Source organism: Stegostoma tigrinum, chromosome 37, assembly GCF_030684315.1.
Source record: "Stegostoma tigrinum isolate sSteTig4 chromosome 37, sSteTig4.hap1, whole genome shotgun sequence".
In the NCBI taxonomy this organism is placed as follows: Eukaryota; Metazoa; Chordata; class Chondrichthyes; order Orectolobiformes; family Stegostomatidae; genus Stegostoma; species Stegostoma tigrinum.
This window is the reverse complement of record NC_081390.1, coordinates 8,256,368-8,273,324: the sequence shown is the minus strand read 5'-3', so window position 1 is coordinate 8,273,324 and position 16,957 is coordinate 8,256,368. Positions and strand designations below refer to the sequence as shown.

Genomic DNA, 16,957 nt, shown 5'->3' with positions numbered 1-16,957 from the left:
AGAACTCACCGCAAGACTTCTATGATCGCTGGGAATCAGAGTGACACACAAGCCCACATCAACCTTACAACAATTGCTCACCTGAACTAAAGACCCACTCCCCACCACAGACAGGATCAATATCATCTACAAGATCCCCTGCAGAGACTGTGAGAAACACTACATCAGGCAAACAGGAAGGAAACTAACAACAAAGGTACACGAACACCAAGTGGCTACAAAAAGACACGACCAATACTCACTCATCTCAATCCACATGGACAAGGAGAACCATGACTTTGACTGGGACAACACCAAGATCCTGGGACAGGCTAGGCAGAGGCAAGCACGAGAATTCCTGGAAGCATGGCACTCCATGAAGCATGCTATTAATAAACACATTGAACTCGACCCCATATACATTCCACTAAGGAGGAAACCCAGAAGTGAGGCAACAGAACCCAGAGTTTAAAAACCAGGCAGGAAAACACACTGTTTCATCGGAAGCTGCACTGAGGATGTTACCAAGCTCGGTAACGAAACACTTGCAGAACAACAAACCAGCTCAGTGAGCCAACCAACTTCAATACCCACAATCCGCGCTACAGATCTACTCCAAAACCTCAGTGTGTGCGCTTCATGAACCATCTTTAGAATATTTATTGAGCTACAAAAAAACATTCTCTAAATATCTCACCATCAGGATTGTGCACAGTGAAAAGAAACTTACAAATAACCACTAAAATTACATTGTAAATTCATAATAAAAAGGATCAGCAAACTGGCTTATCAATTTGGATATAATGTAGATAACTGACTTGTAACTTTTACATCAACCACATTCATTAGAATGCGTGTCTCACAAGCTAGATAATTTAGCATCATCTTCACTGAACTGTCAAAATAGGCTCTACAAAAATTATTCCTATCAAAGGATTCTTTGTGGCTATTAATGGAACCAAGCAAGCAAACATACTTACACTAACATTCTTAACTGGGCAAATCCTCCTTGACATCCTAAATGTGAAGAAAGAAACCTGATAAATATCAGGTCTCTTGTCTGGATCTGCCTCAAGCATATATCCTGCAAAAAGCAACAAGTTAAATTCACCAGTGAAAAGTTAGGTAAGACAGCAACAAAGATTGACCAAGAAATTCATCTGAAGAGCTGAATACTTACGAATTAAACAATGCATTTCACTGGAATACTTAGAATTATCTGGAATTGTAAAATTTGCATCACAGATAGCAACTTGGCTTTCTCCAAACGGCAAGGTAAAAAAGCAAAGTTTGTAAAGTAAGCATCCAAGGGCCTAGAAGAGTCAAATAAGAGAATTTATCTAAATGAAATGGTTCAACTTTATAACAAACAGTAGATCAAATTAATTCTGAGAATTCAACCAGGCTGGGTAAAGCACATAGGAACAACACATGTATTCGTAGAAACAGATCAATTCTTGCGTACCCATATGTCAGCTTTAGTAGTGATGGATTTTCCACTGTATAGGTTAACCATTTCTGGTGCTCTGTATGACAGTGTTGTATACCTGAAAATTACAGCAAGTTTACTTATTAGTATAAAACAAGCACGACATTTTATAAAGACCACTGCCTTTCCCCACTGTTGGCTTATTGTACACCATCACAGTACATTGACTTGTGTTTAGGCTACTTTAGTTGGAATACTTTGCATTTATATAAAACATTTAATGTTCGTTATCATTCATAGAAGATTTAGCCAAAAGAAATTTAAAACCACGCCAAAATAGGAGAGGTAATCAAATGCTTAGGCAAAGAGCCAGGACTTGAGGACCATCGCACAAGGAAGAATGAGAGAGATAGAGTTAAACAGATGTAGGGAGGAGATTCTAAGATTGGTATATGAACTGCTAGAAACAGAACAATGATTGAAGAACAATAATTAAGAGGCTAGAACTGGAGGAGAACTGAGCTCCCATGGCTGTAGGAGATTATAGGTAAAGAGGGGGCCAAGGTCATGGGCTGGTGGGGGGATGGGCAGAAGTGGTGGCTCAGGATTTAAATCAAAGAAACTTTTAAAATTGAGCCACTGCCAAACAAGGAACCAGTGTAAGTTAGTAAGCGTAAGGAGGATAGGTGAACAGGATTTGGTAACTGTTAGGGCATGGGTAGCAGAGCTTTGGATACTCAAACTTAATGGGTGCAAAGTACAACACCAGCTATGAGAGTGCTTGAGTTGTCATGGCTAGAGTTAATAAAGACATAAGCAGCTGAAACGCTCATTTATAAAATTAAACGGAGGTGGAATCCATTTAATGATGGAAGACGAAATGGAAACTCAACTCAAGGGAAAATGGATGGCAGTACTGAAAATGAGGTTAAGCTTTAGACAGTAGCCAGGGTGAAATAAACCGTTGATGGCTTGGGACCAGATTGAGGCTTCAACATTCCAAATATTTAGTTGGAGATAGTTCCATTCATCAATTCTGGATATCTGACAAGCAACAGGATGAATCAGAGCCAAAAAAGAAATGGAGGGAAGTAGATGTCATACATATGACTTAGTCATTATAACTGAAGTGCTGAATTTGAAAATATTCCTGCACTTGAAAATATAGAAGAACCACCTCGATTAAAATGAAATAGCAGGTCAGTGATTGACATTTCTTCCATATCTTTTTTGATTGGCTAAGCAGTTTAAATCAACAGACAATATTGCAGCTGAACAGTAAAGTTTGGAGATTCACGTAAAATATTTAACACCTAAATTAATTAATCGAATAGGGTTGAGATGGCTGGACAGGCAATGTTGGTGCTGTAGTATATGCGAGCTGGAGGGTACTCGAGTGATCCACAGTGAACACATCTGCAAAAAGTGTTAGCTGAGGCTTAAGGAATTTCAGCCAAGAATTCTGAGCAGATACTGTGACACACCAGGGAGGGAAGTGGTACTGGGACAATGATTTTGGAGGCAGTCACACCCTTCAGTGTAATTACATCAAATCTATCCATGGTCAGGCACAGGAGGTTTGTGACTGTGAACAAGGCAGGCACTGGGATCCAAACTGAGCTATGGAGGAGCCTCAGTCAGTGCCCATATATAATACGTATGAAGGCTCTAAATCTGAATATATATAGCATTCAAAACAAAACAGATGAACTGAAAGCACATATAGAAATGAATAAGCATAATCTGGTAGTCATTGTGAACACATGGGTGCAAGATGATGTGGGTCAAGACCTGATTCTTGAAGAATACTGGACATTTATGAAGGGCATGAAGGTAGAAAAAGAGGGAGGGGTGCCTTGGGTAGTTAGTGATGACCGACTTTCAAGAAACCAGATGTGCAGTTTGGTAAGAGATGAGAAATGATAGGAACAAGAGTAGCTTGTGGCATTGATTTACAGGTAACCTAACAGCAACCAAATAATGGGTGATTTATAAAGGACAAAATAAAGAGAGTTTATTATAAAGGGACAGCTATAAATCATGGGAGATTTTAGTCTACCTATCAACTAGAAAAGTTAGCTTGATAAAAGGAAGCCTGGATGAGGAGTTCATAGAATACTTTCACACAGTTTCTTAGAACAGCATGTTCTGGAGCCAACAGGACAGTAGGCTTTAGTAGACCCAGTTTTGTGCAATGAGATATGATTCATAAATGATTTCATGGTGAAATCACAATTGTTGGCAATGCAGGTGCGGACAATCCTATCGTTAATTCACAACAAGTCCCATCAGTTTGAAAGAATACAAATGCAACTCCTTTATTCAAAACAAAGGGAAACAGAAAGCAAGGAGCTACGAACTAATTAGCTTAATATCCGTCACAGAGAAAATTTTAGATATTATTAAAGTTATATTGGGCCACTTAGATAAGTTCGCATAAATCAGGTACAGTCAACATGGTTTTGCAAAAGGGAAAACACGCCTGGCCAATCTTGGAACTTTTTTTTGAAAGGGTAACACGTCATGCAGTTTAAGGGGAACTGATGGATGTACTGCATTCAGATTTCCAGAGGTATTTGATGAGGTACCACAAAGGTTGTTGCAGGAAATAAAGGGGTAGCACATTGAAATGGATATAAAAGTGGCTAACTAAAAGAAAGCAGACAGCAGGCGCAAATGGGTCTTTTTCAGGTTTGCAGGATGTAATGAGCTCACCAAAGGAATCAGTCCTGGGACCTCAACTATTATTATTTTCCAGCGCCATAAATTGTAAGCACTAATACATAACTCTGGAAATCAGTAACATTACTAAAAATGACAAAGCCAACATGCCTAGAAGAAATAAGCTGTGGATCAACTGTTAACCGTTGTAGAACCAAAGTCTGCTTTGAAGATAGCATTTTTAACCAATTTCAATCCTTTTTTTGATGACATAATTTAAAAGGCACATGATTTTAAGAGAAGAACTTACTTTTTTATTTCTTCTTCAACTGTACTGACACCTTCAATTTGAGGATGTATGACTCTGTTTGTTGCACTTCCAAAATCACAGAGGACATAACTACCACTATCATGAAGTAGAAGATTTTCCACCTAGTACAGAACAGAAAGTGCAACTTTTTTTGAAAATTCCTTGCACACAAGAGATTTGAATTAAATCTTTCTCAAATAATTCTCACCTTGAGATCTCTATGAATAATTGGTGGCTTGCACTGATGTAGCCTGGCCACTGCTTCACAAATATCACAAAATATTTGCAGCACCTCAGTTTCACCAAAGCCAGAATGCAATCGTTGATTCATTAAGTTGACCACTTGACCACCTATGACAACAACAAAGCCTGATGGATTAAAGCAAACTTTTGTTTTGTACTGAATCCTAGCAAAACTAATTTACTTAATGGCATTGAAGCATTGATCATTATAGCTCAAGGTCTGAACTTTTCACTTTCAATCAATCACTTCATTTTATCCTAGCTCTTTATAGGTGAACAGGAGGGCAAAAACTGAAGTAAAAAATACAGCTAAAACTAAAGAGAAAAAAAATGTTTGCAGCATCACAAGTAGTAAGCAGGGAGAAGATGAAACTTTTAAAAGTCAAAACCAATAGACTGAAATAAGATGATGAGCAGAGTTAATATACTCATTCATTAGAGATGGGAAGAATAAAGTGTCCTGCATTGACAGATTTGCCAATTTCAACAACCAACCAACTTAGCCAAGCCTACACGTGAACAAACTTCTAGGATGAAAAGTTTTGTATTCCAGGGCATCAAATTGTTTAGAGATGACACTTTAGAAGTGCAGACAATCATTACGAAGACACCATTCAATACTGGAAAAATAATACAAAACTAAAACAAATTTATTTATTTATTTCTAAGAATCATTAGGCCAGATAAATTTAGCCTTAATCAGTGTCTGCTGAACTATGGAATTGAGTATTAAGAGGAAACACATACAAGACTGTAAATAACAATCAAATTGGCCAGGGAAAGTGAACATCTTGCAAGATAAACCACATTAATGACTTCTTTGAGACTCTGATATCCTAATGGTGGAAAGTCATGTTATGCAGTGCATTTAAATTTCCTTTAATAAATGTAATTGATCAAAAGCTAAAAAGTAGTTACAAGTCATGTTCCAAAACAATGTGTGTCAGAAGCAAGCTATGGAAAGAAAATTATGTTTATTCACAGAGGACAGTTCACACTTGGGTTGAGAAGCTAACTCATCAGTGCTCTACAAATTCAAGCTGGGAATTTAAAGATTTCCGATTGATTGCAGTGATCTAAATTCAAAAATTCAAAGCAAACTCATCATTGATGATATTAAACTAAGGGAAATTGTCTCTATAATGCTGCAGATGAAATCTAATACAGACAGCTGTAAGAGATTACAAATTGAAGTTAAAATGAACAAAGAAGAAATAATTGAAAGATATAGCAACATCATGGACAACAGACGCTATATTTAATGCCAAATTGGTGTGGAGTAGCAGCAACACATCACTAGATCCTTTGAGGCAAAGCTTAAGAGGTTAGAAGTAAAACTGCTCAGCATTCCAGTAAACAACATCCTGCAGAGTAATGTGTCATGTTTGGTCACATACAGAAAACATTCAAGGCATAATCATGAAATAGACAGAACTACAACAGTGACTCATTCTGGTAGAGTGAGATTGCTGTTCTTTGTTTTATCCTTTGACAACAGCAAAGATGATACTACATCAAACAGCTTAAATGATACATGGCAGAGATAAATTAAATCTGACATATTCCATCCATGATATTAGGAAATTGTACACAATAGGGAAGTGAAACCAACATTTTTGATCACTGATGTAGAACAAACTGCAATGCTGCAGAGGCTCTAACACAAACCTGTACCAACACATTGACTTTTTTGAAAGGTTTCTGCATGAATAACCTGAATGAGTGAAGGTTCTGCTTACCGAAATTTGATAAAGTCAACCCAGACAGCTTTAGCTGAACAGCAGGTAATATCTGAATAATTGTAGGTGCTTAGTATTTAACACTCCTGTCATTATGAAATAATTTACAGACTTAATCCTGAGCAATACCACTGGAAAGAAGAGTTTGCTAGGTAGATCACAGGTCAAAATCAGGCAGGACAGATAGCTAAATGCAAAATCATTGCATTCTTGACATGGCATTAACAATGACTATCAACCAACATAAAAAGACGAGCATGCAAACAAATTAAGAGGAGACCAGTCACCCCTCACGTCTGTTCAACTAATCACTAACATCACGGCTGATTGAATTGTGCCCATAACTCCACCTTCTGTCCTACCTGTACTCACTGCAGATTCCCTCCTGAGTTAAGAATCTATCGGTCTTAAAAATATTCATTTGTTTTGCTTCCACCACCCTCTGGAGAAGTGTTTAAAACTCCTTGCCCTCAAAAATAAATTGTCTTCATCTCCCTTCTATATGGGCAACTCCTTACTTTTAAATATCCTGACAAACAGTCCAATATTAACCATCAACTCTCCTGCTCCCTTAATGGTGCCTGAACCTGCTGTGTTCCTAGCTCCACGCTTTATTGACTGCCCCTTATTTTTAAACACTATGTCCCTAGTTCTAGGCCCTCCCATGAGAAAACATCCCTTCAGCATCTGCCCAGTCAAGTGCCCTTAGGATCTTTTATATTTAAATAACATTTCTCCTCATTCTTCTAAACTTCGATGGATACAAGCCCACCTATCCAATCTTTTCTCCTAAGATAACCCCCTCAATTATGAATCTTCTTTGAACTCAGGCTCATCCGAGAGAACGAGAATTTTCTGGACAGGACCTTCAGCGAGGTCATTACACCAAGGATACCTGAAGAGAGAAGGGGAATGTCGATGACGAAGGAAGACATGAATGAAGTACAAGAGACCTCAGGGAAAGCACCTATTGTAAACAGGCTGACTGTCTTGGAAACTATCGAGACAGACGACACTGCCAGTCCAAAAGGTGGACAGGTTTGCGAGTCAAAAATTGGTGTAGAGGCAGAGCCGAGAGGTCAGACATCACGGAGAGCTGTGGTAATAGGGGACTCCAAAGTGAGAGGGACTGACAGGGGTTTCTGCGGCAACACGCAAGATTTGAGGATGGTGTGTTGCCTTCCTGGTGCCAGGATCCAGGACGTCACTGATAGAGTGCAGAGAATACTCAAGGGTGAAGGTGAAGAGTCAGAGGTGGTGGTGCATGTCGGCAAGAAAAGGAGGGGCATTCTACAGAGGGACGTCAGAGAACTCGGAAGGCGGCTGAAAAGCAGGACTTCCAGGGTGGTTATCTCCGGTTTGCTTCCAGTTCCTCGGGCTGGAGAGGGCAGGAACAGAGAGATAATGGACTTGAACATGTGGCTGAGGGACTGGTGCCAGAAGCAAGGATTTAAATTCTTGGATCACTGGGGTATGTTTTGGGGTAAGAATAAATTGTACAAGAGGGACGGTTAGCATCTTAATAGGTGGGGGTCCAGCATTCTGTCAGGCAGGTTTGCCACTGCAACACAGGTGTGTTTAAACTAAGTAAGGGGGGGGAGGGGCCACACTGGACATTTAAGAATCAAATTAAAGAGAAAGTGAGAATAAGAGAAGTTAGGAAGAACAATTGAATCAACAGAGCAGAAAACTCAAGAAGGGATCGTACTGTATGGCCAAGTGAAATAGGGATTGATAGGAAGGGTGATGGGAGAAAGAAATTAGAAATATTATATATGAATGCATGAAGCATAAGAAATAAGGTGGATGAGCTTGAGGCTCAGTTGGAAATTGGCAAGTACGATGTTGTGGGGATAACTGAGACGTGGCTTCAAGTGGACAGGGCCTGGGAAATGAATATTCAAGGATATACGTGCTATCGAAAGGGCAAACTGGTGGGCAGAGGGGGTGGGGTGGCCCTGTTGGTGAGGAATGATATTCGGTCCCTTGCGAGGGGGCACATAGAATCAGGAGATGTAGAGTCAGTATGGATAGAGCTGAGAAATTCTAAGGGTAGAAAGACCCTAATGGGTGTTATCTACAGGCCCCCAAACAGTAGTCAGGATGTAGGGTGCAAGTTGAATCAGGAGTTGAAACTGGCCTGTCACAAAGGTATCGCTACAGTTGTTATGGGAGATTTCAACATCTTGCAGGTAGACTGGGAGGATCAAGATGGTTCTGGACCCCACGAAAGGGAGTTTGTGGGGTGCCTCTGAGATGGATTCTTAGAACAGCTTGTACTGGAGCCTACCAGGGAGGAGGCAATTCTGGATCTGGTGTTGTGCAATGAACTGGATTTGATCAGGGACCTCAGAGTAAAGGAGCCATTAGGAGGTAGTGACCATAATATGATAAGTTTTAATCTGCAGTTTGAGAGGGAGAAGGGAGAATCGGAAGTGTCAGTATTGCAGTTGAATAGAGGGAACTACGGAGCTGTGAGGGAGGAGCTGGCCAAAGTTCAATACCCTAGCAGAGATGGCAATGGAACAACAATGGCAGGTATTTCTGGATATAATGCAGAAGGTGCAGGATCAGTTCATTCCAAAGAGGAAGAAAGATCCCAAAGGGAGGCAGGGGCGGCCGTGGCTGAAGAGGGAGGTTAAGGACTGTATAAAGATAGAAGAGAAGTATAACATAGTAAAGATGAGTTGGAAGCCAAAGGACTGGGAAGCTTTTAAAGAGCAACAGCGGATAACTAAAAAGGCAATACACAGAGAAAAAATGAGCTATGGAAGGGAAACTGGCCAAAAATATAAAGGAGGATAGTAAAAGCTTTTTTAGATATGTGAAAAGAAAGAAAATGGTTAAGACTAAAATTGGGCCCTTGAACTCAGAAACAGGTGAATTTATTATGGGGAACAAGGAAATGGCGAAAGAGTTGAATAGGTACTTCGGATCTGTCTTCACTAGGGAAGACACAAGCAATCTCCCAGATGCAATAGTGGCTGAAGGACCTAGGGTAATGGGCGAACTGAAGGGTATTTATATTAGGCAGGAAATGGTGTTGGATAGACTGTTAAGTCTGAAGGCCGATAAGTCCCCGGGACCTGATGGTCTGCATCCCAGGGTACTTAAGGAGGTGGCTCTAGAAATTGTGGATACGTTGGTATTATTTTCCAAGGTTCTAAAGATTCAGGATCAGTTCCTGCGGATTGGAGGGTGGCAAATGTTGTCCCACTTTTCAAGAAAGGAGGGAGAGAGAAAACAGGAAATTATAGACTGGTTAGCCTGATATCAGTGGTGGGAAAGATGCTGGAGTCAATTATAAAAGATGAAATTACGACTCATTTGGATAGCAGTAACAGAATAGGTCAGAGTCAGCATGGATTTATGAAGGGGAAATCGTACTTGACTAATCTTCTGGAATTTTTTGAGGATTTATCTATGAAGATGGATAAGGGAGAGCCAGTGGATGTAGTGTACCTGGACTTTCAGAAAGCCTTTGATAAAGTCCCACATAGGAGATTGGTGAACAAAATTAGGGCACATGGTATTGGGGGCAAAATACTGAGTTGGATTGAAAATTGGCTGGCTGACAGGAAGCAAAGAGTAATGATAAACGGGTCCCTTTCGGAAAGGCAGGCAGTGATCAGTGGGGTACCACAAGGTTCGGGACCGCTGGGACCGCAGCTGTTTACAATATATATTAATGATATAGACGAAGGCATTAAAAGTAATATTAGCAAATTTGCGGACGGCACAAAGTTGGTTGGCAGTGTGAAATGTGAGGAGGATATTATGAGAATACAGGGTGACTTGGACAGGCTAGGTGAGTGGACGAATGCATGGCAGATGCAGTTTAATGTGGATAAATGTGCGGTTATACACGTTGGTGGCAAGAACCGGAAGGCAGCTTACTATCTCAATGGAGTCAAGTTAGGTAAAGGGGAAGCACAACGAGATCTAGGTGTTCTTGTACATCAGTCAATGAAAGCAGGCAGTGAAGAAAGCTAATAGCATGCTGGCCTTCATAACAAGAAGAACTGAGTATAGGAGCAAAGAGGTCCTTCTGCAGTTGTACAGGGCACTGGTGAGACTGCACCTGGAGTATTGTGTGCAGTTTTGGTCTCCAAATTTGAGGAAGGACATTCTTGCTATTGAGGGAGTGCAGCGTAGATTCACGAAGTCAATTCCCGGAATGACGGGACTATCATATGTTGAAAGATTGGAGCGACTGGGCTTGTATACACTTGAGTTCAGAAGGATGAGAGGGGATCCGATTGAAGTGTATAAAATTATTAAGGGATTGGACACTATGGAGGCAGGAAGCATGTTTCCACTGATGGGTGAGTCCAGAACCAGAGGACACAGTTTAAGAATAAGGGGTAGGCCATTTAGAACAGAGTTGAGGAAAAACTTCTTCGCCCAGAGAGTGGTGGATATATGGAATGCTCTGCCCCAGAAGGCAGTGGAGGCCAACTCTCTGGATACTTTCAAGAAAGAGATAGATAGAGCTCTTAAAGATAGCGGAATCAAGGGTTATGGGGATAAGGCAGGAACGGGATACTGATTGTGGATGATCAGCCATGATCATAATGAATGGTGGTGCTGGCTCGAAGGGCCGAATGGCCTACTCCAGCACCTATTGTCTATTGTCTATAACTGCTTTGAGTGTACTTAGATCATTTGTTAAATAACACAACCAAAACTAGACAAAGTACGTCAAATGTGGCCTCACTAATACCCTGCACAACTATAGCAAAACATCCCTCTTTACATTCCACTCCCCCTGCAATAAACAAACAATCTATCACTGCCTTCCTAATCACTTGCTGTGCTACTTGTAATCTTGCACTTCATATACTAGTACACCCAGACCCTCTTGTTCTTAGAGTTTTATAATCTTTTTCCATTTAAATAATTCTTTTTCTGCACAAACTGCACAAGTTCACATATTCCAATATTATGCTCCATCTACCAAATTTTTGATCATTCACTAACCTATGTCTCTTTGTAGATTCCTTCTGTCCTCTTCACAACTTATTTTCCTATCATTGTGTCACCAACAAATTTAACAATCATACATGCGAACAGGTCACTGAAACAAATTATAAATAATTGAGACCCCAGCTCTAATCGACAAATTTACCCTATAAATTCTTTGACTAAGGACTCAACTGGACATTTTAGATTTATTTTCTTACATTATTTGGTTAATCACACAAAGAGTTTTCATCTATTTAGTTACAATTAGATTAGATAAGCGATCCTGAATTTTATAGTATTACCTGTTGCATATGACCGAAAACAGCAATAGCATTCACCATGTTCCATTTCTTTTTCCATTTTATATGCAAGAACAAAGAACAAGAGCAAAGAAAATTACAACACAGGAACAGGCCCTTCGGCCCACCAAGCCTGCCCTGATCCAGATCCTCTATCTCAACCTGTCACCTATTTTCCAAGGATCTGTATCCCTCTGCTCCCTGCTCATTCATGTATCTGTCTAGATACATCTGAAATGACGCTATCGTGCCTGCCTCTACCACCTCCGCTGGCAACGCATTCCAAGCACCCACCATCCTCTCTGTAAACAACTTTACATGCATATCTTCCTTAAATTTTACCCCCTCTCACCTTGAAATCGTGACCCCTAGTAATTGAAATGCAATCATAAATTCTTCCAATTGCTGGTATATTTCAGCATTATATTGAAATATTAATCTATTTAACATTTTTTTCTGAAAGTATGTAAATACTATCATTTTATTTTCTGTAATTTTGACTGTGGACTAAAATGGAAAAAGGCTGTTTTAAAATCAAAGGACCGTGGAAGGAATTGGTTTTTAAGTGAGTGACAGAAACTGATTGCGTGGTGTTTACACTGTTGCTTCACTCAAGCAGCGGGGGAAATGTCCTGAATAATATATTGGCACATGCTAAATCTACGCAATGTGTAGATGGTCGCATCTTCAGCTGGAGATCAGGATAGAAAATATGTACCAACCTTTTTGACAGGGTGAAGCCTCCAAGAAACAGCATTAAATAAAAAGGTACACACGGGCATAAAAGACAAAATTGTAGCTAAGTTAGTCATATTACTGTTTGCATCTTTTGAAATAATTACACAGATTACAACGTATTGGCTAGAAATACCACTTTTTGTATATATTGGTAGTAAATGTTATATATCAGTAGATAGATGCGCAGATGCACAGATGCCAGAGAAACTATTTTAAAAAAATAAGATATTAACAAACCTCTGCAGTATTCCATTAGAATCAGGACCTCCCATACATCACTGGCATTTACTGAGGTAACACTGGAGTCCAAGTAGTTAACAATATTTTTATGCCCAGACAGATCTTTCTGTTTACAAATAAAAGTAAAATATTTCAGCAATCTAAGAAAACTTTTAACATATTGAAAACTTCATGTTTCATTATTTGAACTTAATGAATAAGGTACCAAAGTTTGGAAGCAGTGACAAGTGAAATATATGGTCACATAACCCTTCACTTTTAGTCAGTTGTCTTATTTTTCATTCATTCAGGGGACATGTACTTTACTAGCTTGGCCAAAATTTCTCACCCATCCCTAGCTGCCCTCAGGCAAGTGGTGTGCTGCCTTCTTAAACTACGACAGTGTATCTGGTGTACATATACTCACAAAGTAATTAGGAGAATTCTAGGAGTTTTCCTCAGCAACACTAAAGGAATAATGTTACATTTCCAACTCAGGATGTGGACTGGCTTGGAAAGGGATCTTGCAGGTAGTGCTGTTCCCACGTATATGCTGCTCTTCTTCTAAATGGTAGTGATCATGGGTTTGGAAGTTGTTAAGGAGCCTTAGTGAATTTCTGTAGTGCACCTTGAAAGATAATTTGCATTGCTATTATGGACAGGGAGTAACCTTTGTAGATGTTGTGCCAATTCAGTTTCTGGTCAATGGTAACAAGCAAGATGTTGAGAATGGGCATTCAGCAACGGCAATGCCTTTGAAGTCAAGGGCTGAAGTACAATATTCAAATACATACAAGAAAAAAGTACTTCAAACATAGGGTCCACTGCGAAAAGAGTATCCCACATTTTCAGCAGTTTTATTTCAAATAAGATATTGTAATTAAAAGTACTAAATATCTACAATGAAAAGCTAGCCTAATGGCAACTATTTAAACACTGTTGATTGCCATAACTAAACCCTTCCAGTTCAGTAGTGTCCTTTAAGAAGTCTGTCATCCTTATCTGGGTGGCCTACGTGTGACTCCAGACCCATGTCAATAATGGCTTGGCTCTTAACCACCTTGCAAAATAGTCAAGCAGGCCATTCAATTCAAGTGTAGTTATGAGCAGGCAATAAATGCAGACCTTGCCATTGACGCCCATATCCCATGAGCAAAAAACAAAAAAATCAGTTCAAAAGAAAGTAATTCACTGCCAAAATTCCCCATAAACAAACCTCACACAGTCATGTTCTAGAAAAATAAAATTCTAAGGCAAGATCCACTTCACCATTCCCATGATGAATCTCTAAAGTACAAACTATTAGTAAAATATGACATGCAAATACATCAATATTTTTGCTCTTCTGTGGAAAATCTGCATTCTCCTCTCACTTCCCAACCATTCCCATCACTTTTCTTCTACTAATTTCCTAACATAGCATGCTGATTCACACTTGGGGTTATGCAGCATATTTCTACTGGAATCTTAAAATAATTTTATCCTCTGCAAATCAGAAGGTCTATTCTTGGCTCTGCACCTGATGACCACATGCAAATAAACTGCTCCCAAAGGTTCATATGGAGATGATTACCAAATTGAATGTTCGAGGTGCAAATCAGGAAAGTGGACACCATGAGGACTACTTGACATTGCAGCAATCAGCAAAACTGACATCTTTCATGAAGAGTTCAGATGTGGTGTCAATAATTTTTTTCCCCTCCTGATTGTGGCAAGAGGATTGGCACGGTTGGCGAAATATTGCTCCAGCATAATTCACCAAATGGTGAGATGCAGACAGAGAAATTCTGACAGATGCAATATGTAGTTGCCAATAAAAGATCACATCCAATGTACAAAACTTTATAGTACAGTACTCTTCTATGTATTTCTTTCCAATATCATGAAAATGTTGAAAGTCAAAGTTTAAAAATTGACAAAAGCTTTGCTTCTTCCAACACAGACATGTCCAAGATCTTCTCATCATGAGATTGTTGTGAAAAATCAGAAAATTACACATTTGAGAAATAATGTCTCAGTTATGTTAATTGCATCATAAAAACAAACTAGTCTTGGCAGTGAATCATGGATAAGGGACACTGTGATTCAAGTTTGATCCAAATGTACTTTTTGCTTTTCAATAGTTGACAACATTTGGATTGTTTCTAATTTGAATCTGAATATCATATTAAATGTATGAAGTTTTAATAGGGGAACTGAGACCAGGAGAGTCTTCGCCAAGTAAACTGAAAACTTAATCGCTGCCTGGTTTACTACCCTAGGTTAGAAGAAGAATCTGGAGATACAATTTTAGCATGTTTGAACTTTAACACTTTAAATTTGTATGCAATTTAGACAAATTTTTCTTCACTTTCTGCAATATCATCTAGTTCTATTTGCTTTCACTTTGATTTATGGTATTATTTCTGTGCTTGGCTTTAGTTCCTCATGGTTCAATTTCTAGAAACTAATTTGGTTCTTTTTCCAGACAATCAATAAGAACAGGGGAGCAGTGCCTACAAGCAAAGCAATTTGGGAATGCTTATTTTACTGCAGAGGAAACAGATGTTATTTTCATGTAAATTATACGGAAAGGTATTTGGTATATCATATTCTCCTTAGGTCTGCTTTTTTTCTCCCCTTACCCATCTGTCAGAACTTCATGTTCTCTGCTGTCTGGACCTACAACATATAAAATGCTTTTAGCATTCATCTTCTTTGCAGAAGAAAAAGACAGGCCCCTAGATCTTAGTTTTTAGCTTCTGTGATGTAAACTGTGTGATTTACATTCATATTTTTACAATAATTTATTCAAAGTTGTGTTGGCAATCCACAGATTTTCAATGTCTCTGAAGGGATAATTAACATTGAGTACTTCTGCAGCCATGGGGAATCTTTATTTTAAAAAATTTGAGGCCTGGCTTTAGGGTGAATAGATTTGTGTGCATTATAAATGATTTCTGTTTATTTTAGATTGTTTTATGAACGTACAAGCTAAATAATGGCTCTTCAAGTTTGTTGAAGACTTCTGGAATTTGTGTTTTTTTTAAAAAGAAGGGTTAAGGGAAACACTCACAGCTGACAAAGAGGAGACTTGTAGTTTTTAGTTTTGACTGCATTTTGGATAGTCCTGAGAAGTCCTTAGAACAGGATGGCTGTATATACGCCAATGCTCCTGAGAAGGAAGGAGTACACAATGACCTATATGACCTTAGAGTGAAGAATTAATGCTTGTCCCAGACTGGAGTTGGGATAAAACCCTGACAAGATTATTTTAAGCTGAGGTGTTCCAAGTAAAAAATTATTTGCAGTTCCAAACTAAAATTTGAAATCACAAATGACTCAAATCTAATGATGAGTTAGACATAGAACTTGTGTAAATATTGCACAAGTGGTGTTTTGAATCCTGCAACAGGGGTGCATTTCAGATACTGTACAAAAGTTGTTTTATCTCTTTCCAACTTTTTAAGCAATGTTTTACCATTAATAAACACTTCCAAGGTGCATTTAAAAAAAAATTTGAATATGTCATAAACAGGCTGTTTGATTTCTATTTCATCAACATTTTCATTGTTAACAAAGATATCAGTGGGTAAGCTGAGGAACACAGCAGGCCAGGCAGCATCAAAGGAGTAGGAAAGTTAAATTTCGGTTTGGGACCCTTCTTCAGAGAAATGAAATGCTTTCAGCTGGAGGCCACTTTGGTAAAAACCAAGCAAATCAAAATATAATCCATCAAGCTAGGTTGCTGTCTGGGATCTGAACTTGCTCAGTAATATCAGCTATCAGCTTGCCACCTACCAACATTGTAAATTTATTTCAATATTGTTAAAACAATAAATTCTGAATTTATTTAAAAAAAACACTGCTACAAGTTGCTGGAACAGAAATTCGATTTTCTAGTTTTATGGTGGCCGTCGTTTTTCTTACCATAATGGCAATTTCTTGCTTACAAACTTGGAGGGCATGTTCACTGTTTACATACATTCGTTTCAGAGCGCATCTTACACCACTGTGAGTCTTGACTAAAAACACTATTGCAAATCCACCTAAAGAAATGAAAAGCAACATGGTTAGAAAACCATTACAGATAATTCAATATCTGTGTTATGCAGTTTTAAATTTTACCACATTCACACTGAGTCACCATATAATTAATAAATACCAATGGCTTTCAAATACTTGCACTGTACCTTTTTCACTTGGGCACCTGAGCTCTGCGCCAAACTAATGACCTATAATTAGTAACTGGTAGTAACTAGTGCAAAATTTGGTCAACAAATTAATAACAGATCTTGCACAATAACTCTCAGTTTTAAGTAGGTGTCAATTACAACTCTTGCATCAACATTTGTAGAAAGAATCAGATTACAAACTTAAGGGAACTTAAGTGAAA

The 16,957-nt window shown here is 38.8% G+C and overlaps 1 protein-coding gene across 4 annotated transcripts in view; it reads right to left on the bottom strand.

The window, feature by feature from the left end:
- The window catches only part of LOC125467505 (AP2-associated protein kinase 1-like), a 75,949-nt gene that overhangs the window by 39,135 nt on the left and 19,857 nt on the right, over nt 1-16,957 (bottom strand). For all 4 annotated transcript variants that reach the window (XM_048563451.2, XM_048563452.2, XM_048563453.2 and 1 more), the window contains exons 2-8: nt 16,492-16,610; nt 12,601-12,709; nt 4,588-4,730; nt 4,380-4,501; nt 1,445-1,526; nt 1,160-1,292; nt 960-1,063 (exon numbers count right to left, since the gene is read on the bottom strand). In XM_048563451.2, coding sequence (XP_048419408.2) covers nt 960-1,063; nt 1,160-1,292; nt 1,445-1,526; nt 4,380-4,501; nt 4,588-4,730; nt 12,601-12,709; nt 16,492-16,610 — 812 coding nt within the window. The remainder of the gene's footprint in view (nt 1-959; nt 1,064-1,159; nt 1,293-1,444; nt 1,527-4,379; nt 4,502-4,587; nt 4,731-12,600; nt 12,710-16,491; nt 16,611-16,957) is intronic.